The sequence below is a fragment of the Cynocephalus volans genome, chromosome 4 (genome assembly GCF_027409185.1).
Source record: "Cynocephalus volans isolate mCynVol1 chromosome 4, mCynVol1.pri, whole genome shotgun sequence".
Lineage (NCBI taxonomy): Eukaryota > Metazoa > Chordata > Mammalia > Dermoptera > Cynocephalidae > Cynocephalus > Cynocephalus volans.
In genome coordinates, this window is record NC_084463.1 from 135,448,396 (window position 1) to 135,471,437 (window position 23,042).

Genomic DNA, 23,042 nt, shown 5'->3' on the forward strand with positions numbered 1-23,042 from the left:
CAGTATCTGTGTACAGTTCTGTTTTTTTTTTTTTTTCTTTAGCCTTACAGAATCCAGTCAAAACAGTGTTTTCTAGAGTTTCTTAGGCTGGCTCCTTTCTTCCCCACCTCCTTCCGTGTGGTGGTATTATTCATTGCTAGTACAGTTTGCTCACTTGTTACTGCTTATATTCCATTTTTAGTTCCCTCTGCATGTTACTGATTTTAATTGTTTATTTTGGGGTGTGTGTGAAATATTGTTATGGTTCTAAGATAAACACTTCTCTGAGTATATCTATATAAATATATGTTGGGAGGGATAGACATATTGAATATATCGGTACAATTAGATATACTCAGAGATGTGTACACTGTTCTCGTCCTTGTTATTTGCCAGTTCTGTTCCCAGTTCCCCATCTTTCTGTTCCCCGCACTCCTGCCCCCATAGTTAACGAATCTCTTTAGTTTCTGGTTTATCCTTCCTGTATTTCTTTTGCAAAGATAAGCCAAAACATGTATATTTTCTTACGTCCCCTTTTCCTTTACAGAGGGCAAAGTACTACAGATGATCTTTTATACTTTGCTTTAGTTAACATTATATCCTGGAAATCACTTTATGTCAGTTCATAGAAATCTTCCCTAATGAGCTTTTTAAACTTTTGTGATAAGAAAAAAATTTCTAGCAGTCCAAGGATCTGTTTTAAAATTCTATAAACCTAGTAATGATGATGATAACATAGCATAGGCATTACCATTAATTGAGCATCTACTGTATGCCCTGCTCCATACTAAACATTTTGTATACATTATCTCAGATGTTATTTCCAGTTTGCTGATGAAAAAACTGAGGTTTAGCAATATTTAGAAACTTGTCCAAGGCCTTAAAAAATAGAGCCAGAATTTGAACCCAAGACTCTCCCAAGTTTGTGCTTTGAGAAGAGCACACCAGCACCATTACGGAAGTTCCAGGGTGGAATAAGGTCCAGTGGGTTTTTAAAACCTGGGTACGTCCCAGGCCTTAAAACCCTGTTGATTGTGAATCACCTGCTGCCAACGTTGGCATGTTACAGATGGCAGGAACATGGAGGTAATTTACTGCCTGTTTGTTCCAAAGAAATGACCCTTCCTTCTTGGAGGATCATGGGTCCTGCCTCTGAGACAGGAGATGAGAAAGATGCCAGGTAGGGCCTGCTACCTAGGATGTAGCAATAGATCCCATCTTATACCTCCTAATCGCAAGCCAGAGCAGCCAGCACCATTAACTGTAAAGTACATTACCCCACAGAGCTGTTTGGTTTAGCAGGATACTCAATCAAGTCCGAGTTACAGCAGTTTCTGTTAAAACTGTTTGTACAGCAGGAGTGGAAAAAGAATTTCTTTGGAGCAGGAGTCTGGCTTCTGTTGCGAGAAGTGACAACCTTTGGCAGAGTGGCTGTGCTGTTGAGTTGGTTGTGATCATAGTTTCTGGAGTCCACTTGCATGGGGTCTCACCCAGCACTAGATTTTCTAGTGATGTGACCTTGGGCAAGTCACTTCACCTCTCAAAGTGCATCTATGAAGTGGTGATAAGCACCATACCCATCTGTGTTGGGGGTCCCCAAGACCACTCCCAGGTTCAGTGATTCACCAGGAGGATTCACAGAACTCAGCATATGGTTGTAGTCATGGCTATGATTTATTACAGCAAAAGGTTATAAACCAAAACAATGAAGGTAGAAGATGAATGGAGTGAAATCCAGAGGAAGCCAGGTTCAGGCTTCCAAGAGTCCTTTCCCACTGGAGTCAAAAAGGATTCACTTAATTCCTTTAGCAATGAGTTATTGTGAGATGTTGTCTACCAGGGAAGCTCATTAGAGATCAGTGCCCATAGTTTTCAGGGGCTGATCATGTAGGCAACCTCTGCGTAGCATGTGCCAGAATTCCAGATTCCCTAAAGGAAAGCATGTGTTCAGCACAAACTGTACCGTTTGCATAAACAGTTTAGGCACAGTGAATCACTCTTACCAGTTAGGGTGGTGGGAACCCTCCCGAAATCCAAGTTCCCAGACTCCAGCCAAGCAACCAACCAACCTTGCAAGCAGACCTTTGTAAGGACAGCAGTCTCAGGCCTGTTATGTTAACTCTTTTCTGCATGCCATCCCAGGGTGGCTGCTGGGTAGATTAAACGAGCTAATCCATGCCAACCACTTGGCACACTGCCTGGGATAGTGAGTGCCCACTAAATGTCAACTACAATTACTTTGACATTCAGGGAATTAATTTCGGTTGGTTGACTCTTCAGTACCTTAAGAATCAAGCTCCTTCCATCTACTCTCCATTCACCTATTCATTCCTTTGTCCAGCACATTTTGATTGAGCACTTGCTGTGGTACAGGGGCTGTGTTTGGCCTCTTGGGGACTTTGGAAGCAGCAGGATTAGCTGCTCCCTTCCTAGAGGATGCTGCATGTGGTGTCCAATCTGGCTGGGTAGTTGAGGTGGGAAGTGATAGTAAGAAACCTTTGGGGACTGCAAGGTCAATCTAAAAGGACTCACATGCACCTTCAGAGTTAGTGGGATGAGCATGTGGTGAGATGAGAATGTCCCCTCCTGATGTCTCGCTGTTTGTCTTTTGCCTCCTGCAGCCAAGGCTAAATCGAAATGTGGCCCGACGTTCTTCCCCTGTGCCAGCGGCATCCACTGCATCATTGGTCGCTTCCGGTGTAATGGGTTTGAGGACTGTCCCGACGGCAGTGATGAAGAGAACTGCAGTAAGTGCCGAGGACTCGGACGCTGCGATCCCTTATTCTTTCTAACCAGCTAAACTCCTCCATATATTGGCCACTGTCATCTGAGTGTTTCTTACACCCAGAGGCTCAGGCATTCTCTGCTGTTACCCAGAGTCTGTTCTGTGCCACTCTTTCTTGTGTGCTTGGCTACCATGTATGGGGGACTCTACCAAGTGCACTGGGCTTAAAGCATACTTTATTTTCAGTTTTGATTTAGCTTTGCAAATGCATGTGTGTTATCCCCAATGAACAGATAAGGAATTTTATGTTAGAGAGGTAAATTACTCCTCCAGAGGCACACAGCTCGTACACAACCGAGCTCATCTCTAGGTTCTTTGCAAAGCTCTTGGGATTGAGTCTACTCAACACCCTGTGTTTATGTGCTTGCTTACTTTCCTTCTGACTTTGAGCTCTTTTAAAAAGAAAGTGTTTATAGGTTAATTATATATGTTATAAAAGAATGTATTCTTGAAAAAAAAAGTCCAAGTAGTATAGATAAAGTTAAAGTCCTTTTTGACTGTGACCACTCTGATGTGTTTTACCTGCTCTATAATATTCCACGGTAGCAGTGTGCGTGCACATACTCACACGCACCCTCACGTTCATTGTACCCCACTTTGCCTCTTCGCAGTCCTTCTGTTGGACTTAACCACTCCCTTGCCTGGATACATGCAGCCCCTTCCTTTTCAGCAACCCTGTGGCCACAGTGGCTTCCCATACAGTTGCCTCCGTGACCTTCAAATGTCTCTTCCTGCCCTTGACACTGTCCCAGCTCTCTCAGCAAGTCGCCTTGTACCTGCCGCTGGTCACTCTGGTCACTGATTCTTCTTCTTTCTTTTTCCCCTGAATGTTTAGACTACTTGAGCCTTTGAGACTATCATCAGCTCTGAACTAATATGCACATTTATTTTCTGAGCTTACATACTTTTTTAAAGACAAATTTTTTAGAGCAATTTTAGGTTCACAGCAAAATTGAGAGGAAGGTATAGAGATTTTCCTTATACCCCCTGCTCCCCGCACATGCACAGACTCCTCATTGTCATCCACAACCAGCGTGGTACCTTTGTTACAGTTGATGAACCTATGTTGACACGTTATTATCACCCAAAATCCGTGGTTTGCATCAGGGTTCACTCTTGGTGCTGCACATGCTGTGGGTTTGGGCAAATGTATAATGACACGTATCCCCATTATAATATCACGCAGAGTAGTTTTACTGCCCTGAAAACCTCTGTGCTCCACCCATTCATCCCATCCTGCCTCATTTTACATATTTTAATCATATTCTTTCTTCTGATAATTGTCAAGAACTTGCAAAATATAAAAAAAAGTATAAAGAGGAAAACAAAACTGCCCATAATCCCATAAATTAGAATAAAACACTGTTAATGTTGAGGCTATTTCGTGCCGATCCTTTTCTTTCTCTCTGTACACACACACACACACACACACACACACACACACACACACACACACACACACACACACACACACACACACACACACACACACACACACACACACACACACACACACACACACACACACACACACTCCTTAGCAGGGAGAATGCATGTCACTCACAGGATAGGGGTTTGACTGAGAGAAGTGACTCTGGAGCCAGAGAGCCTGGGCTTAGATTTGCATTCTACCCTAGTGAAGCCTGGGCATGCTACATCATCTCCTCTCACAGTGGTTTCCTTGTCTCTGAACTGGGGATACTGGGAGACTCCTTCCCAGGGTTGTTGTGAGAACTAAATGAAATACATCTGAAAAGTGCTTAGTATGGTGGCTGGCACAGAGTGATTGATTTAAAAAAAAATAGTGGTTTAAAACAACACAGGAGTAATTAAAAGGAAGACCACATTTACTAGGATTTTGCTTTGGCTTTGGATCTCCAAGGACATACTTTTTTATATTTCATTTAGTAAGTATGTATCAGCTTGATCTCAGCTTTCTACTGTCCTTGGGGATCTTATAATTTAAAGGAGAAATTTTATATACAAAAATGTATATTCATAAATACATACTAGAAAGTAATCCAGTGGTAATAAAAAGCAAGCATGATGAATTATAGTGTGTAAATTTGAAATGATCGTATCATCCTACATACTCCCTGCTGCTATAATTAAAGACCTTGTATGAGTTAAATGTTTGGATATTGGTCTTTAATTGGCTAAATGAGTAAATTATATCCATTCCAAATTATGCCAACAGGTTTAAGCCAGCATTTTCCTCTGATATATGTACCATTTAAAAATAGTGGTTTTAACTCACTATCTTGAAAACTGGTAAGTAAAAGGAAGAATCAAACATTTATCCTCCCTTTCCTATGTGAATTGTACTTTAGAATAATCAAATAGCTGACTAGGAATGTTCTTCTTTATTGAAGAATACCAGCTAATAGAAGAATGATAGAATTAGAGTATCTCTATTTTGTTAGCCCTAATGAAGAACGAGTCTGGTAATGATCACGAGTGGCTGCTACAACCATTAGGTGAGAAATTGATGGGAGGGGGGTATTATAGTGGATGGATCAGGCTGAAAACTCCTGAAACCACCAGTCAATCTTTTCACGGAAAGCTTCTAATCAATATTGCACCACCTCAAGTGAAATGTAGAAATCTTTGTGGTGTGGTTGTCTTATAAATTACATCTATATGCATTTAAAAACCCCATAAGACAATGTTTTAATTTTTGCTTTAAATATTCAAATATCTTTTAAGGGACTTCAGAGAAGAAGATTGTATTTACCCAGATATTTGCCATTTTGGTTGCTGTTTCCTCCTTCCTAATGTTCCAGGTCTCCTTTGGTATCATTTCCCTTCTGTTTAAAGAACTTCCTTTAGCAATTCTTTTAAGGCAGGTCTGCTGGCAACAGATTCGCGTAGTTTTCCTTCATCTGAGGATGTCTTTATTTCACCTTCATTCCTGAAGGATATTTTTACTGTCTAGAATTCCAGGTTGACAGTTCTTTTCTCTAAGCACGTTAAATGTGCCACTTCCTCTGGCTTCTGTGGTTTCTGATGAGAAATTCAGTCATTCAGGTTGTTTCCCCATAGATGATGCATCGTTTTTCTCTAGCTGCTTTGAAGTTGTTTTTTTTTTTTTTTCTTTTTGTCTTTAGTTTCCAGCAGTTAGATCATAGTATGTCTGGGTGTGGATTTCTTAGAGTTTATCTTGTTTTGGTTTCTTTGAGCGATTTGAATTTGTAGGTTTTTGTCTTTTGCCGTATTTAGTACATTCTCAGCTATTGTTTCTTCAAATATTTTTTAAGTAGTGTACTCTTTCTCCCTTCCTTCTGGTATTCGATGGACAGCCATGCTAGATCTTTTTAAAAATTTTCCCACCAGTCTCTGAGGCTCTCTTCGTTTTTTATCAATTTTTTTCTCTTTATTGTTCAGATCAGACAATTTCTATTAATCTACTGTCAACTTCACTTACTCTTTCATCTGTCATCCCCAGTCTGCTTTCAAAGTCTTCCAGTGTCTTTTTTTTTTTTTAATTTCAGTTACTGTATATTTCAGTTCTAAGATTTCCTTTTGGTTTTTTTTATCTTCTGCTTCTTTGCTGAGACTTTCTGTTTTTCCATTTGTTTAAAGAGTGTTTGTGATCGCTTGTTAGAGTATTTATATAACAGCTGCTTTACAATCTTTGCCACATAATTTCAACATCTGTGTTATCTTGGCATTGGTATCTGTTGATTATCGTAACCCATGGGAATTGAGATTTTCCTGGTTCTTCATATGGTGAGTAATTTTCTATTACATTCTGATATTTTGATTATTATGTATGACACTCTGTGACACCTTATATAATGTGTCTCCTATGGAGAATGCTTATATTTTTATTTTAGTAGGAAAATGACCCAGTGGGATCAGGCCACAAGTTTCTTTCTGCAAGCCCTCTGTGGGCTGTGGTTGCCATAACTCTCAGTTTCTGCAGTGCTGTTTGGATCTGTCCTGCATGTGTACCTCCCAGTGGCCTGTGTGTCAATTCAATTCTCAATGTCTTTGGTGTGTAGATTAGGACCAGATTCATGCATGCACAGTTTGGGGATCAGCCTAGGAGTTCATGAACAACTTTCTGGGGTTTCTGTCCTGAGCTTCTCTCTCTCCATGATGTCTCTGTTACTTTCCAGTTTCCTGGGGCTCCAAGGTGGAGGGAGGAATGGTAAACTCACCACCATTTCAGTGATTGTTTCAGTTTTGGTCTTCTTCCTCAGTCAGCCTGCTTCAGTTTAGTTTTCAGAATCTAAAAATAGCTGCTGCATGCATTCTATGTAGGTTTTTAAAGCTGTACTTTGAGAGCCGGGGGGGGGGGGGTATGATTACTGTATCTGACCTGGAAGGTGGGAACCTCCCATAAGCCAGTTTTAATAGCACAACAAAAGACAACTGGATATTACCTGTCTTCAGAAGTACACGTTATCACTATGAGTTGGTTCTGCCAAAAACATCCCATCTGAATCTGATGGAGCCTCTAAATCTGATCATGAGTTTACAGGAAATTCAGGGACAGTGGAACATTGTTAATGACCCCAAGGGGGTCATTAACATGCTGCCAGATCCAGAATGTGGGAAATTCTTCACCACCCAGTTTCATTCATAAATAAATTATATTTAAAAAAAAAAAAAAAAAAAGAGGAAGTGGGAAACTATAGATTGAAAGAGACTAGGAGACAAATCAACCAAATGAAATGTGGGAGCCTTTTTTGAATCACGCACGCCTCAAACCAATTGTAAAAAGAAATTGAGATAATTGGGAAAAACTGATTTGTGGTTGGATATTTGATGATATTAAGGCATTGTTTTTAATTTTTTAACTGTGAGAATGATATTGTATTAATTTATTTTTTAAAAATTCTTATCTTTCTAAAATATATTTTATTTCTGAAATATGTGCTGATGTGTATAAAGATGAAATTACGTGATATCTGGGTTGTGCTTCAAGCCTTTTGCTCAGACATTCTTGGCTGGAGGTAAAACCTTGGGTCCTGGTAGCACAGCTCATTCAGTGAGAACAGGGATGCCTGCCAAGACCTGAGATGGCAGTGTCCGGGTGACCACGATAGAAAACTGATTCAAGCTGAGGATCTTCCTCGTCTGCTTTCAGCACTGTTGTGCCCAGAAGAACTGCTGTGTCCTAGGCTGTATCTCTTCATTGGTGACAAATTCTTCCTGTCTGCCTAAGAACAGCATTTAGCCGGTATATCTGTGTTTTTTTGTCCACAGAGCCTCACGTTGCTGGCATATTTCTTTAGCTCTGTTCATGTCAATCCAAATTAGAGTCTGCATTTCCTGTTGACTTCTTAGCCAATCCATCAAGGAGCTATGTCTCATATAGGATGGACGGGGGAGCTGGGAATTTGCAGTGGGAGAATTTTTCCTCCCAGTGCTCCAGACCTACGTCATCGAGGTCTCCTTAAAGATTCCAGTATGACCTGCTTCCTTAGGAAACGTTCCTGGTTTCCAAGCCTGAGCTGGGTCATCCTCTTGTGTATTCTCAACCACCCCAAGCCTTCCTCAAACAAACATCACCTAATCAGAGAGGCCTCCCCTGAGAACCCTGTGAAAAATAACTTCTCTCCTCCCCAGCTCCCAGTCTGTCTCTGTCCCCTGCTTCACTTTTCTCCTCGACATTTACCACCACTTTTTTGTTTGCTCTGTGGCTTCTTGTCTACATTGTGACAGCCATGAGATGGTGCCGTTGTGTGGCTCACAGCTGTATTCCCAGTGCCAAGTATACTGTCAGGCTCAGCCTTAGAGTGCAATAAATACATGTGAAATAAATAGTACTTCTCATGCCTTATCTTAATGGCATATTGACTTGCCTGTCACCCCCACTAGAATGTAAGCCCTTTAAGAACAGGCACTGGATTTTATTTGAGCTCCAGTGCTTAGTAGAGTACTTTGTTTAAAGGAAATAGTCGATACATGTTTGTGGAATGAATGAATCAAGTAACTAATCAAGCAAAGGGTTAAACAAGGAAGACAGACATACTTGGGCAGCCAGTGATGTCCGCTCTCCCCCGTGGCAGTCAGGATATGTTCTTAGCACATGGCTATCTTGGTCTTCTCCTGTGTTTTCAGGTATATATCCAGAGAGTATATTTAGGCCTTACATTGTTCATTAACCCCAGCTCCTAACTTCTTTCAGACTCTTATCCGCTTTTCACAGTCTCTATGCCAGACACCATGCAAGATGCTTCAGGGAGTGGAGAGACTCTGGCATCCTTGAAATTATACTCAAGCAAGGGAGATGAAAATACTCAGATCAAATAATTGGAATGAGGAGTTGACAGTTGGGTGTGCTATGGGAGTCAATGAGGGGAGAGATCATTTCCCTCTGGGCTCATCAGTGGGGGTTGGAGGAGATGGGCCTAAGAGGATGGGTGCCATTTAAAAATGGGCAGTACAGTCCCATGGGGTGTTTCATGCTAAGGGCCCAGGCAGAGGCTAGGAGATATGCGAACTGTCCAGGGCATGTGAACCATTGGGCTGACAATTACTGAGCACTTCCTGTGTGTACGGCCCATTTCTATATGCTTTATATAGATGATCTCATTTTAGGTAGGTAGTATCATTACTGCCTTTTTACAGATAAGGAAACAGATACATAGAGAAATTAAATAACTTACACTTGGTAAGTGGCAAAGTTGGGATATCAACGCAGGCAGTAGAAGTCCAGAGTCCCAACTTTTAACCATTATACTAATGTGTATTAATTAACAATTGTACCTAATAACAATTATTATAGTAAGCATTTATTGAGCACCTATCATGCACCACATGCTACTCATGCTTTGCGTGAGTTATCTCATCTAATAGTCACAAAATCTTATGACATAGGCACTGTTTTTAATCCCCATTTTACAGATGAGGAAATTGAGGCTTAGAGAAGTTCAATTTTTCCAGTGTCATATAGCGGAAATTTGAACCCAGGTGGACTTCACAGCCTCACTCCTAACCATTAGTGCAAAATGTACGCTTAGAGTTGTAGGCTGGGGCAGATCGTGAATAAGAATTTGGGGTTGTATTTTATACCTGATGAGGAACAGTTGATGCTGAGCAAGTGCAGAGTGAGAAGAGGGAGAAGGCCCAATATGGCTGGGACCCAGGGAGCTGGGACACGATGGCACCTTTAGTAGACATGGGACTGGAGGAAGAGGGAGAGGTTAGGGAGCAGAGGGGGTGCGTCTGCTTCAGATATTCAGAGTCTGAGGTGAGGGGGGCATTCAGGCAGAGGGGTCCAGAGGCACCAGAAGAAAGATGCTGATTGCTGGAGGGAGGGTTTGGAGAGCCATCCTCAGAAAGGTGGTGGCTGAACAATGAAACTGGACTTGTTCCTGGGAAAGGCAGGCTTGGTGTTGGGCAGGAGGTAGCCATGCCCAGGAAACATTTACAGTGGAGGAGGAAACTGACTGCCTCTAGCAGCGAATCAGTTCCGCCCGTGGCCCCGAGAAGGGTTGGAGAATTGAAATCCTCAGAGTCCTTAGAAGCTGGGGAAAAGACGAGCAGGACTGAGAATCTTTGCCTCTTGCCTTTTTGCCCAGAGTGGCAGCCCTTTCCCCTCCTGCAGAGGAGGGAGACATTCCAGCTCCAGAGCATGGCTGCACATGGGCTGTGTTCTGTCTCAGAGGGCGCAGGGCTGCTGCAGCCGGGACCTGGTAGCCTTGGTGCTGGGAGGGACCCTGCCGAGCAGGCTCTGAAAGGAATGTGAAAACCCAGGGTTGGCTGCAGACCAGCCAAGGTTGCGACAGCCAGCATTTTCCCAGCCAAGGGAGCAGTGCTTGTTGCTGGGATGTATTATTTGCAGGGAGCATTGTGCTCAGCGGTCTGTGCTTTATTGGGGCTAGGTGCCCTCCATCCTGGAGAAGAGGAAGACTCAGTGCACGGCCCCCGCCCCCCCCCCCCCCCCCGCCCCATTGCCTGGCTTCCAGGGAAATTGGGGCTGGGACGACAAGATCCCTAGGGAGGCTGTGAGGTTAGGAAGTGAGTGGTGCCACTGCAGGGCAGAGAAGCAGATGGGAATTGTGGGGGCTGGTGACAAGGAGCTTCTCACCAGTGTGTTTCGTCAAGAGCTCTTTGAGGTGGGAGCTGGGCCAACTTCCACAGACTTTAAATGAATTAAAGAGGACATTTCCTAAGTCCTGCTGGAGATAGATTGCTTCATTTCCTGTCTTGAAGCTGGTCAGTTGCTTTTGGGTGACCGCAGTGTTCCCTTGGTCCTATCCTTTAAATGTGGTTGAAGTGAATGCCACCAGTTTAATTAACCACTAAGTTACCCCTGTAACTCATGTCTCCCTCCCTCTTGCAGAGAGAGACAAGTTCTCTTTGCTGAGTACTGTGGGCTGGGAAATAGATCTTCAGGACTCTGTGTTTCTTGTGGTCACAATAACCACGGAGCTTTTGAACCTGCAATTGAGTTTTTGAAGTTGACCCTGTGGACAATTTTCTCTACCCCTAGCAAAATAAATGCTGTAAAATACAATGTACCTCTTTCTTGTTAAATGAGTAAAATACATTTGTTCAGTGACTGGGAAGCCTCAGCAAGGACAAAGAAAACAAACATTTGGAGCACATTAGATATTGCTAAAATGTTCCAAAACAACATCCTGAAGTATGAAGTGTTTCCTGGGCCGTTTATGAGCCATTTGTTGAGCACTTGCTCTTTGCAGAGTGCTGGGCTAGCCTCCACGGGACCCCAGAGACCACTAAGACTTGAGCCCTGCACACCTGAGGCTTCCAGAGTTGGTCCACCCATAGTCCCATGTACACTTGCTCTGAAATCTGGCTGAGCCAAGTACATAGCTATAGAAACCCTGGAGGGAATGTCGTGAAACCGGAGCCATCTGGGGTCTTTGAGAGATTTGCCACTCTGGTTAAGTGAGTCTGCCTAATAACTGAACATGAATACCTTTGAAAGCCACTGTTGGCAGGAATCTCTCTGCAATGTGTCGCATCTTGGCTTCATCAGCATTTACCTTTCTTGGTGACAGTGCAGGTCATTCTTAGGAACACTTTGTATTTTTAGACTGGGCTATAATACAGGGTTGCCTTTGGCTCCTTTTTAGAATTATCTATTCTCTTTTAAAAGTATCCTGGGCTCCATACCATTTTCCATAGAGGCTGCACCATTTTGCAGTCCCACCAACAATGGATGAGAGTTCCTTTTTCTCCGCAACCTCGCCAGCATTTATCGTTCAGAGTCTTTTGGATTTTAGCCATCCTAACTGGGGTTAGATGGTATCTCAATGTGGTTTTGATTTGCATTTCCCAGATGCTGAGTGATGTTGAGCATTTTTTCATATGTCTTTTGGTCATTTGTATATCTTCCTTAGAGAAATGCTTAGCTCTTTTGCCCATTTTTTAATTGGGTTGCTTGTTTTCTTCTTGTAAAGTTGTTTGAGTTCCTTATATATTCTGGATATTAATCCTTTGTCAGATGTATATTTTGCAAATATTTTCTCCCACTCTGTTGGTTGTCTTTTAACTCTGTTAATTGTTTCTTTTGCTGTGCAGAAGTCAGGCACAGAAAGAGAAATACCACATATTCTCACTTATTGGTGGGAGCTAAAAATTAATATATAAATTCACACACACACACACACACACACACACACACACACACACAAACGGGGGGGGGAAGAAGATATAACAACCACAATTACTTGAAGTTGATACGACAAGCAAACAGAAAGGACACTGTTGGGGGGGAGGGGGGGAGGGAGAAGGGAGGGAGGTTTTGGTGATGGGGAGCAATAATCAGCCACAATGTATATCGACAAAATTAAACAATTAAATAAATAAATAAATAAATAAATATTGCCCCCCCCCCCCGCAAAAAAAAAAAAAAAAAAAAAAAAGTATCCTGGGCTGCTATGCATTTGGAATTCTTGACGTTGTTTTTTAGAGCTTCTCTGCCCCTTCCCAGAGTTGTCAGGTTTTATTTCTTGCTGCCAGTTTGTCTGCAGGGTGCCAGGCAGCACCCACCTCCCTTCCAATTTGCTTTGTCCTTGGGAACCAGAATACAAAGCTTGTTGGAATTTATATAAATGGAAAATCTATAGACCCTGAGGGAAGGGAAGGCTGAGGGCTCTTCCTGGAGGAAGCTTGTGCTAGTCTGTTTCTGTTGCTTATAACAAAATACCTGAAACTGAGTGATTTATAAAGAAAAATGAAATTTATTGCTTACAGTGTCTTGAGGCTGGGAAATCCAAAGTCCATCTGGTGGTGGCAACAGTGACCCAGGGGTATCACTTTGCAAGATGGTGGAGCAGAGAGAGCAGAGGGCAGGCTCTTCATTCACTCTCTTTTTAAAGCCTTCGGAACCATGCCCGTGACCACCATTTTTATTCCATTCACTAAGCATGGTCCTACAACCTAATCACCTCTTCAAGGCCTCATCTTTCAATTATCATAATAGGATTTCCCACCCTCAACTTTTACAGTGGGGATTAAGCTTCCAATATATGAAATTTTGGGGACACAATTCCATCAATCCACAGCAAAGCTCTTGGCACTTTTGAGTCATGAGCATTGCTATGCATATTTTGATGGGTGGGAGGCTTTTTTTTCTGGCTTGCTGCTGGGTTTTAAGTGTGCATCTGTGTCTTCTGAGCAACTCTGCACCTGAGTGTGAAAGAGACTGAAACAGTTGTGTGTGATCCAGAGAGAATGTTGCGGTGGGAGTGTGAAAGCCAAGGAAAGTGAGTACTCATTGAAACCTTTCTGCCAGACTAGATTCTGAAAAGATTTTAGTGAAATCTTTCAAACATAGGTAAAAGTAAAATAAAATGCGTGACTGTGTTCCTAACACCCTGTTTAAAAAAACCATATTACCATGTTGCCTTATTTGCTTCAGATTTTTAAAATAATAAAATGTTACCAAGTATAATTAGAAGCCTCCAGGGCACCCTTCTCTAATCTTACCCTTCTCTCTTCACCTCAGAGGCATCCACTGTCCTGAACTTGGGGTTGTTTATTCCCGTGCAAGTTTTTATTCTTTTGCACAGCAGTAAACATATTTTTCTATGACTTGTTTTTCTCATCACTACTTGTGAGATTTATCCATCTTGTCACCAGTTCATTCATTTTTCACTGCTGTATGGCAGCAGTTAACACACTACGGCCCTTGGGCTGAATTTTGGTCTGCCACCTGCTTTTATAAATAAAGTTTTATTGCAACACAGCCATGTTTATAGATTGTCTGTGGCTGCTTTGCTTTACAATGGCTGAGTTGAGTTGTTACAACAGAGATAAAGACCAACTGTCTAGCAAAACTTAAAATATTTACTCTCTGTTCCTTTACAGAAAAATTTAGTCAACCCCTGCTATAGAGTTTCCATTGTAACTATAACATACTGTTATCTGTTCTCCTGTAGGTTAACATTTGGCCCATTTCTAATTTTTTTTTTTTTTAATTTTACAAATATTGGCTTCAGTAAACATTTCTGTTTGTTCAAGAATCTCTCTAGAGTGTATAGGTGGAAGTGAAATCACTGGGCTGTAAGGTATGTGCACCTTGAACTTTATTAGATGTCTGGTCTCCTAGGTGGACCTACCAATTTGCATCCCCACTTGTAGTCCATGAGACTTCCTCTCCCTCCTCATCCTTGCCAACAACCTGGTATTTTAAGACCTTAAGTTTGGTGAGTCTGATGTATGTAAAGTGACACTTCATTACTGGTGATGGTATATGTTTTTTCAGGGTTTTTTGACCATTTGCCATTCCTCTTATTTGAATTACCTGATTACATCTTTTGCCCATTTTTCTATTGAGTTGTCTTTTTCTTTTTGATTTGCAAGAGTTCTTTACATATTCTGGCTACTAGGCTTTTTGGTTATATGCATTAGTACTAGTCTGTGTCTTGGTTTTCAAACATACATACATATCCACATACACATATGTAGTATGTACGTATACACACATACATACCCACAAATGAGTTTTTCTCTTGGGAAAATTTGTGAGGTTGAAAGGGTCTAAGGCTGAAGAAAAGGTAAGCAGATGACAGCAGTCTCAGCAAGGAAGATTGACATAGTTTTCCCCATTAGGACGTTTACATAAGCCTGCGACTGCCCCAGCATGGAGCAATGAGAGTGCCTTTCTGAGACTGTCCGTTTGGGTGAGCTGATTGTTACTGACTGCATAGATGTGACCCACAAGGTCCCAGGGAAGCCAAAGGACACTGTAGTGGGATGCTCATGGGCAGAAGGGTTTGGAGGGCTGCCTTGGACAAAAGCTAAATGTACTTTGTGGTTTTGGGTTTCCCCGTTTTGGTTTTGGCTGAAGGCAGACCTTGGTTTCATCTGGATCAAGTTGAGCCATTCTCTGGCCCACAGGGATTTAAATAATTAATCCTTTCATTTTCAGGCTAGACTACTTTTGTTTAACTTTACACTGTTCCATCATTCTCAAAATTGAGAGCGCTGGCTTCTCCCATTCCTCTTCCTCTGCCGACCTTTCAAATCAAACTTGCTGGGCTGAATAGTTACCAAAAAAAAAAAAAAAGAAAGTCTGCAGTCCTTTGGGCTTACATAATCTTATGATTTTTACCAAGTCCTTGCAGCCGTGATCTCTGTGTGTCTTAATAATGGCTTGGTGAAGCACATGGAGAAGACAGATTACACTGCCATCTTGTAGTTGGGGACCACTGAGAGATGCTGGAGTGACTTGCTCCTAATGCCATAGCAATCTCCTGTGCCGGGCCTGGTGTCTGTTCCAGGGCTGTTCTCACCACATGCAGCCTCAGTTCATTACCCAAGATCCAGGATGACCTGTCTTCATCATTACCAATATCTCTCCTAGTGGGAGGGCCACGTGGTGTGAGGCCAAGACAGACAGAACTTGGGGAACGAATATAACATTCCCTGAGCCTGTGCTGCATGTCACACCTGGCACTGTACATTTTCTCATGTCATCTCACTTGATACTTAAATTAATGCTGTAAGTAGGAGGATCAGCTTCATGGGCTGTGATGGGTGCAGTCATACAGGGCCCGTGCTTTGCTCAGAAGGTGCCACACTTGATTTAATGCTGTGCTCTGGCCGTCTTGATTGTTTTAGTAATTTTTGAACAGTGGACCCCACATTTTCAGTTTGCCCTGGACCTTGCAAATTATGTAGCTGGTCCTGTACTTAGTTAAAGCAACTGAGACTCAGAGAAGTAAAGTAATTTGCCCAAGACTACACAGCTAATAAGTGGCAGAGCTGGGATTGGAGTAATTTCTACTTGGCTGCTTCATTTATTGAAAACAGAGCCCTGGAATGAGCCTTGTTTGAAATGCACTGAAAGAACAGGGAAGCAAGGTCAGTTTGTACCACAGAAATACTGATTTTCTGTGGAGATTTGCTTATGTGTTGTTAAGTAGTTTTGTGTTGACCTCACATAGGCCACTGCCACCCTTTTCCTTGCGGGGAGGGCTCTGATCTATTATTTCTTTTGAGGTTCCTGGAAATGCCTAGAACAGGGAGCCTCATGGAGGAGCTGCTTAGGACATGGTCACTGCCCAGCTGGGTTAATGGGCTTTTTTGGTTACAAAGAAGAAATCGAGACTCCTGAGTGTATTTTAGTGAGTCATAAAGAATAAGTGAGGAATTAAAAGGCTGATCTATAGCTGGGGTACCGGAAGGATCCTAAATAGCTCTTGGAGCAGATCATGCAATCACTTTCTGGGTGGCTGAAGTTCATGGCTCCCTGACTCAGCTACTACTCCTTCTGGGTTTGCTTTTCTCTATGTGTCTCCTGTGCCACCAACCTTTCCACTCTCAAGTCTCCTAGGAAAGTGTCCTGATATTCAGGCTTTGCCCCAGACCCCTCAGAGGCTGCTGACCATTGAGGGTGAGGCATTAACCTCTGGCCATGGTGATGTGGTTGCAGGGGACCAGCATGGTGGCTTGGAAGAAGGAACTTATAGAACGAGGCAGAGTAAGTTTTGTTCTGTCCAGGTCACTGGCTGGCCAGTCTCAGGATGGGCTTTGAGTCTGCCATTGTAGAGGATGAGCTCACTGCTTCCACAGCGGGACATACCCTGGGCTGGAGAGATTTTCGGGGTCCCCAAGGGGACTCTCTGGCCTCCCTGGTGATCTGCTCTGTTTTCCCTTTGACAGCAGCAAATCCCCTGCTCTGCTCCACTGCCCGCTACCACTGTAAGAACGGCCTGTGCATTGACAAGAGCTTCATCTGCGATGGGCAAAATAACTGTCAAGACAACAGTGACGAAGAAAGCTGTGAAAGTTCTCAAGGTAGGAGCCTCTAAAAAATAATTGCAACACACACCCACAGTAACACTGAGAAAAAGACCGAAAGGAAGAAATCAACACCCATACCACCTCCAAACACAACAGCTCTGTTCAATTTTGCACTTGGCCTTGCAGCCCTTGTATGGGTAGATGCACGTGTTTTATGTGGTTGTAAGTATAATGCACCTATCATTATGTATTTTTGTATTGCTCATGCATTAAATATCATACGCACAGTTTTTTCTTCAAAATAGTCATTTGCCCCAGCTGTGTTACATACTGTTGTGTGGCACTGCTGTAGTTTTCTAAGTTGTTGTGTTGTTGGGGCCATCTGGGCTGTTTATTTTCATTGAATTACTTCTTGAGGATAAATTCCACAGAGCAGGCCGCCTGTACAGGTCACAGCTACATCTCACCATACAGCTATTGAATTCTTTTTTTTTTTTAAGTTTATATTGCTGCTAGCATTGTCTGTGCATGTCAATTTTACTATAATATCACAGATATTCACTGCTATTCTATTTTTTCCAGTTTTGCTAATTTAGTAGTCATAGAATGATAGCCTCCCCAAATGCTTTAATTTGCAATTCTCTGATTATGAGCAGAGTTAACATTCCCCCCTTGTGCTTGTTTACTACTTTGTTTTTTGTGATTTGCTGCTTGTTTCAGTGCTCTTGATTTCGGAGCTCTTTTATGAAAACTGAGCTTTGTTAGGAAACCTGGGAAGGACACAGTGGGGCAATGTCGTATCCTCCCCTGTTAAAACTGACCAGGGGTATTTCTTTACTTTTTGGCTCTTTTTAAGTAAACGTGTATTTCTTCAGTGATTACAAAGAAATGCAAAGATTTAAAAATGTACATCTATTTTAAGACACCCTAAAGAGTATGCTTTTCTAATGTTATAAACTGGTATCATCCGTATGTAATTTTTACTTTTTTCACTTATTATTATTATGTTGCTGTGATTCATGCGTATTGTTTTTTGGTACAGTTCATTTGTTTTGACTATTATTCAGTATTCCACTGTATGACTGTACTGCAGTTTATAGATTTAATAAAACTGTAAAAAGAAAAGCAAGAGAATGATGGTTAACTGGTTAACTCATATGTTGGGAGGTAGGGTAGATGGGATAAGTTCCGGGTAGTCAGATGTAGTTTATTTTCAAGGTCCTAAACTTTTATTTTGGTTAGTGTTTATTATGTTATTAAAAATGAATGAATGAATGAACAGATGGTTTATACCTACACCACCAGTGAGAGTGGGCCACACACCAAGGATTATGATCAATCCAAATCTGTGTGCCTCAGGTACAGAGAAAAGAAAATGTGTATCAGCGTAGACTTTGCCAAGGTTTGTGCAGATAACAGCTATGCAAGGGCGGCAAGTCTTGGGTAGCATTAGAATTAGCCTCTGATTGCCCCTGCCTGGAAAATGCCCTTCTTGGGTCTTCTCTTCACCAGTGGTTTCAAAGCATCGTCCCCATTCCAGGAACATCAGCATCACATGGGAACTCTTTGGAAATGCATACAATGAGGTCCCATCCAGACCAGCTGAATCAGCTTGTGTGGGTGGGCCCAGCAATCTGTGTTTTATTAAACAAGCCCTACAGGTGATTCTATTGCACTTTCAAGTCTGAGATCCACTGTTCTACACTAACCGTAGAGAAGTTTTTTAGCTTGCTGTGTACCTAGGAATTTCTAACTTCTGACTGAATGAAAGGTATTGTTAGCCTTTACACGAAGTCAACCAAAACATATGCCAATGTATAGCCAGTGAGAAATACCAAATAGGGAACGAGAATCACAAAGTCAGGTAAATATTAGCATACATAGGAGAGATTGGGGAAAATTTTCTGTAAATATTGTTTCTTACATAGTTTTTTACGTGTTTATGTATCTTAGACTCATTCATGGTGCCCCAGGATGTTTAGCAAAAGGCCTCCCAAGTCTAAGATTTGGAGGTTAGGGATGCTGATGATTTGGGCAACACCCTCTCCTGACTTTCCTGTGCCTGTCCCAGCATTTTGCTGAAGCAGATTTTTGCTTGCCCTTAAGAATAGCTGGTCCCTCTGGAAGCTGAAGTTGATACAGTCATTCCCCAGTATCTGCAGGGGATTGGTTCCAGGACCTTCCAAAGCTACCAAAATCCACGGATGCTCAAGTCCCTGATATGGATAGTGTAGTATTTGCATATAACCTAAGCATATCCTCCCGTATGCTTTAAATCATCTATTGGTTACTTACAATATGTAATACAATGTAAATATTATGTAAATGGTTGTTATACTATATTGTTTAGGGAATAGTAAAAAGAAAAAAAATCTGTGCATGTTTAGTATAGATGCAATTTTTTTCCTGAATATTTTTGATTTGCAATCGGATGAATCCATGGATGCAGAACCCACGGATATGGAGGGCTGACTGTATTTGTAAATTCTGCTTTTTCCTCTCCCTGTATATTTGGTTCTCATAAGTACGAGGTTTATGGAATAAGTTGGTGGTTTACCACATACATATGAAGCACAACTCTTGACAAATGCCTTACGAGGAGTAGCCTCATTTACAATCTCAGCCTCATGCCTTCCAGAACTCCCCTTAGACAGTAAGTTGTATATGTGCATGCTCCCAGAAGACATGTGCCATCAGGCAGTTGGTAACACTGTTGGTTGCCATTGGTATACAGCCTCCTCTCACCGGTGCCCACTGTGCAAGGTGCTGCTGTTAGCTACCTAAGAACAGGAAGCATGCCCTTTTTGCCACTGGAATCCCACAGAACCTACCTAATAACACAGTGCCCTGCACTTAGTGGATTCAGTAAGTGCCGAAGACTAGAAAAGATTTCTTTGCAGGTTGTTATGTTGTCATTATGCTATGTTTAATTTGCACTCTATGTGTGCAAATTAAGTTATGTGAGTTCAAGTATCCACAATCTATTAAAATAATAATAGATACTATTGCTGTTGTTTAAATTGAGTAGAGGAGTCTGTCATTCCCTCCATGGGAGTATGCCCTGCAGTGAGCATGACATGGGAGACGTAGACCTGCAGTCCCGTTGGCCGGTCTGTGATTCTGCATCCTCATGTGGGGGCCCTGCCCTGCCTGTGAGTCTAGTATTTAAGGGTATGCTTTTCTCATATCATGAAGCCTCTAAATACAAACTGATACTAATTTGTTGCTTTGACCCCCACAGATTTGTCACCCCACTTCCCCTGGGTGATGGAGCTGCAAAGGATTACTCAAAGCCCATCTCTTCTGAGCAGTGAGAAGCCCCGAAGTGGTTAACTTCCCTGGAACCCTCAAGCGAGAGGCATCCCTTCCTTGGGAAATTAACCCCAAATTGGGGTTCTGCCCCGAAGTGGTTAACTTCCCCAGAACCTCAAGCAAGAGGCATCCCTTCCTTGGGAAATTAACCCTGAATTGGGGTTCTCTTCCTGCATTTATTTTCCAGACCAGGAAGTTACAGGAAGAGAACATAGGTGGGGTTATAGTTTAACAATATAGGCTGGTAACTTTGAGTGAAACAAGTCAGATGACATTCCAGTAAGGCAGTTAAGTGATACACTGACAAAAGCTTGATCTTAGCAAACATTCCTTCTCCCTCCAGAGAGCTCTGTGCATGAGCTCATTTAGTCAAAATATGTCCTGTCTGCTTCTGCTGGACTTCCAGTCCTTGAAAAATGCATCTGTGCTCTCAGTTGATGTGCAAAAACAATACTGTATGTAATAATATTTATTTTGATGGGTGGAGAAAACTGGCCCCAAGACAAGAAATATAGTGCTTGAGATAATTTTATTCTAATTTGACTAGAGTATTAAAAAGTGGAGTCTCCAACTTTAGAGACACCAACTTTGTGTCAGTCTCTCCTCCCTTTCTCCCCTCTTCTTAGATTTAGTTCCCTTCGTTATCCTTGGCCTTTAAAACCAGCCATACACTCTGTAAGGAACTGGGAGTGGAAATGAGGTAATTAAAGTGCAGTCGTCATTGTATTCGTATTCCATATGGGTTGTATTAAAGACCAAAGAACGCTATGGTGGAATCGAATTTTAATTGGGACTTCATTGACTGGAAACATAACCTGTTTACCATATAATTCAAAAAGTAGTAGCTTTGGAGCAGGCTTGCCATGGCTTTTCTGTTGCTTAGAAACTCTCCCTGGGAAGGGTGCATCTGAGAGTTAGCAGATGCTGCCAGGCTCATGTTGGGCATGGCTAGCACTCAGGTGGCCTTAAAAATCTTGACTGAATGTGGCAAGCAGCCTCCAGCGATCCCCACCTCCTGATATTCATGCCCTGGTGTAATCCCGTCCCTTTGAATGTGATCTGGACCTTGTGACTTGCTTTTTAGCATGGCAGAATATGCATGACATCAAGTTTATCATCATAACTGTTTTTAGATACAGTTCCATAGCGTTCAATATATTCACGTTGTTGTGTATCCAATCTCCAGCACTTTTTTATTTTGCATATCTGAAACTCTGCACCCTTTAAATAACTCCCCATCCCCCGTCCCCCCAGTCCCTGGCAACCACCATTCTACTTTCTTTTCTATGAATTTGACTTCTCTAGGTACCTCATATAAGTGGAATCATACAGTATTTGTCCTTTTGTGACTGGCTTTATTTCACTTAGTATAATGTTGTCAAGGTTCATCTATGTTGTAGTATGTGTAAGGATGCCCTTCCTTTTCATGATTGAATAGTATTCCATTGTATGGAGATACACACACACACACACACACACACACACACACACACACACACATTTTGCTTATCCATTCATCATCCATCAGTTGACACTGGCGTTGTTTTCACCTTTCGGCTGTTGTAAATAATGCTGCTGTGAACATGGGTGTGTATGAACTGTGACTTGCTTTTAACAAAGAAAACAGCAACAGTGGTGGGATGTCAGTTCCAGGATTAGGTTCTGAAAAGTCTCTGGCATCTGCTTTGCTTACTCTCTCTTGCTCTCTCTGATGGAAGCCAGCTTCCCTGTTGTGAGCTGCTCTGTGCAGAGGCTTATGTGGAGCCCAAACGCCAGCAAGGAACTGAGACCCTCCAGTAGCTGTATGAGTGAGCTTGGAAGTGGACCCCCCCCGCCCCCATTGAGCTGTGAGATGTCTACAGCCCCATCTCACCTCACCCCCCATTGAGCTGTGAGATGTCTACAGCCCCATCTCACCCCCCATTGAGCTGTGAGATGTCTACAGCCCCGGCCAGTACCTTGATTGTAGCCTTGTAAGAGACTCTGAGCCAGCGTGAAACCATTCCTGGATCTCCAACCCACAGAAGCTGTGAGATAATAAATGCTTGGTTTTTTTAAGCTTGTAAGTTTTGGGGTAATTTGTTATTCAGCATTAGGTAACTGACACACTGAGTGCCTCTCAGGTGGGCCCTGATTTCTTACTGCTCTAGTCACTGCGAGCTTATGATGGCTCAGGTCACAGTGATGGGTGAAACCTTTGGAAGGAGACTGTGAGGGGCCTAGAAGAATAGCAAACACCAGGAGCAGTAGGTGGATGTCAGGCACTGTTGTAGACACTCTGCTTGTGTTTTCCTACTCACGTCTGACAAAGTCCCTCTGAGCGTAGGCGCTCTCATTGTCCATTTTTCTGGATGAAGAAACTGAGGAACACAGAGGTTGATCTTGGCCAGGTCCACACAGCAAGCCTGTGGTAGAGCCAGGATGGAAACTCGGGTCATCTGCTGTGTGACTCACATTCTTCATCACCAATGGGACTGTCGTCGGGTGTCACCATACTGGGTCCTGGAGCTCCAGGCGGTCAGTCCAACCTTTAGACCTATGAGCCTGTGGGGGAGGTTGAGGACGAAGACTGGTGTGTTTTCCCTCTTTGTACTCAAGCGTTCCTTTCAGTAAAAAAGAATAATGTGCCTGTCCGTCTTCCCACCTCATGAGAAACACTGGCAAGCTAAGGTCTACTGAAGAAGCCAGTGATGCTAGGAGAGTTAATTGAGTGTCTTGGCAGTCGGGTTGCAGTTTCTTTTATCTTGCTCGCTGTATCCTGGTGATAAGGCTCGAAGAGGATTTGGAAAGC

General features: G+C 42.5%; 1 protein-coding gene across 2 annotated transcripts in view; it reads left to right on the forward strand.

Moving 5' to 3' along the window:
- The window catches only part of LOC134375612 (low-density lipoprotein receptor class A domain-containing protein 3), a 231,769-nt gene that overhangs the window by 107,595 nt on the left and 101,132 nt on the right, over window positions 1-23,042 (forward strand). Inside the window, exons 3-4 of one of the 2 annotated variants that reach the window (XM_063094220.1) lie at window positions 2,601-2,726; window positions 16,859-16,993. In XM_063094220.1, the coding sequence (XP_062950290.1) occupies window positions 2,601-2,726; window positions 16,859-16,993 (261 nt within the window). The remainder of the gene's footprint in view (window positions 1-2,600; window positions 2,727-16,858; window positions 16,994-23,042) is intronic. The other variant, XM_063094222.1, reaches the window with a different exon arrangement.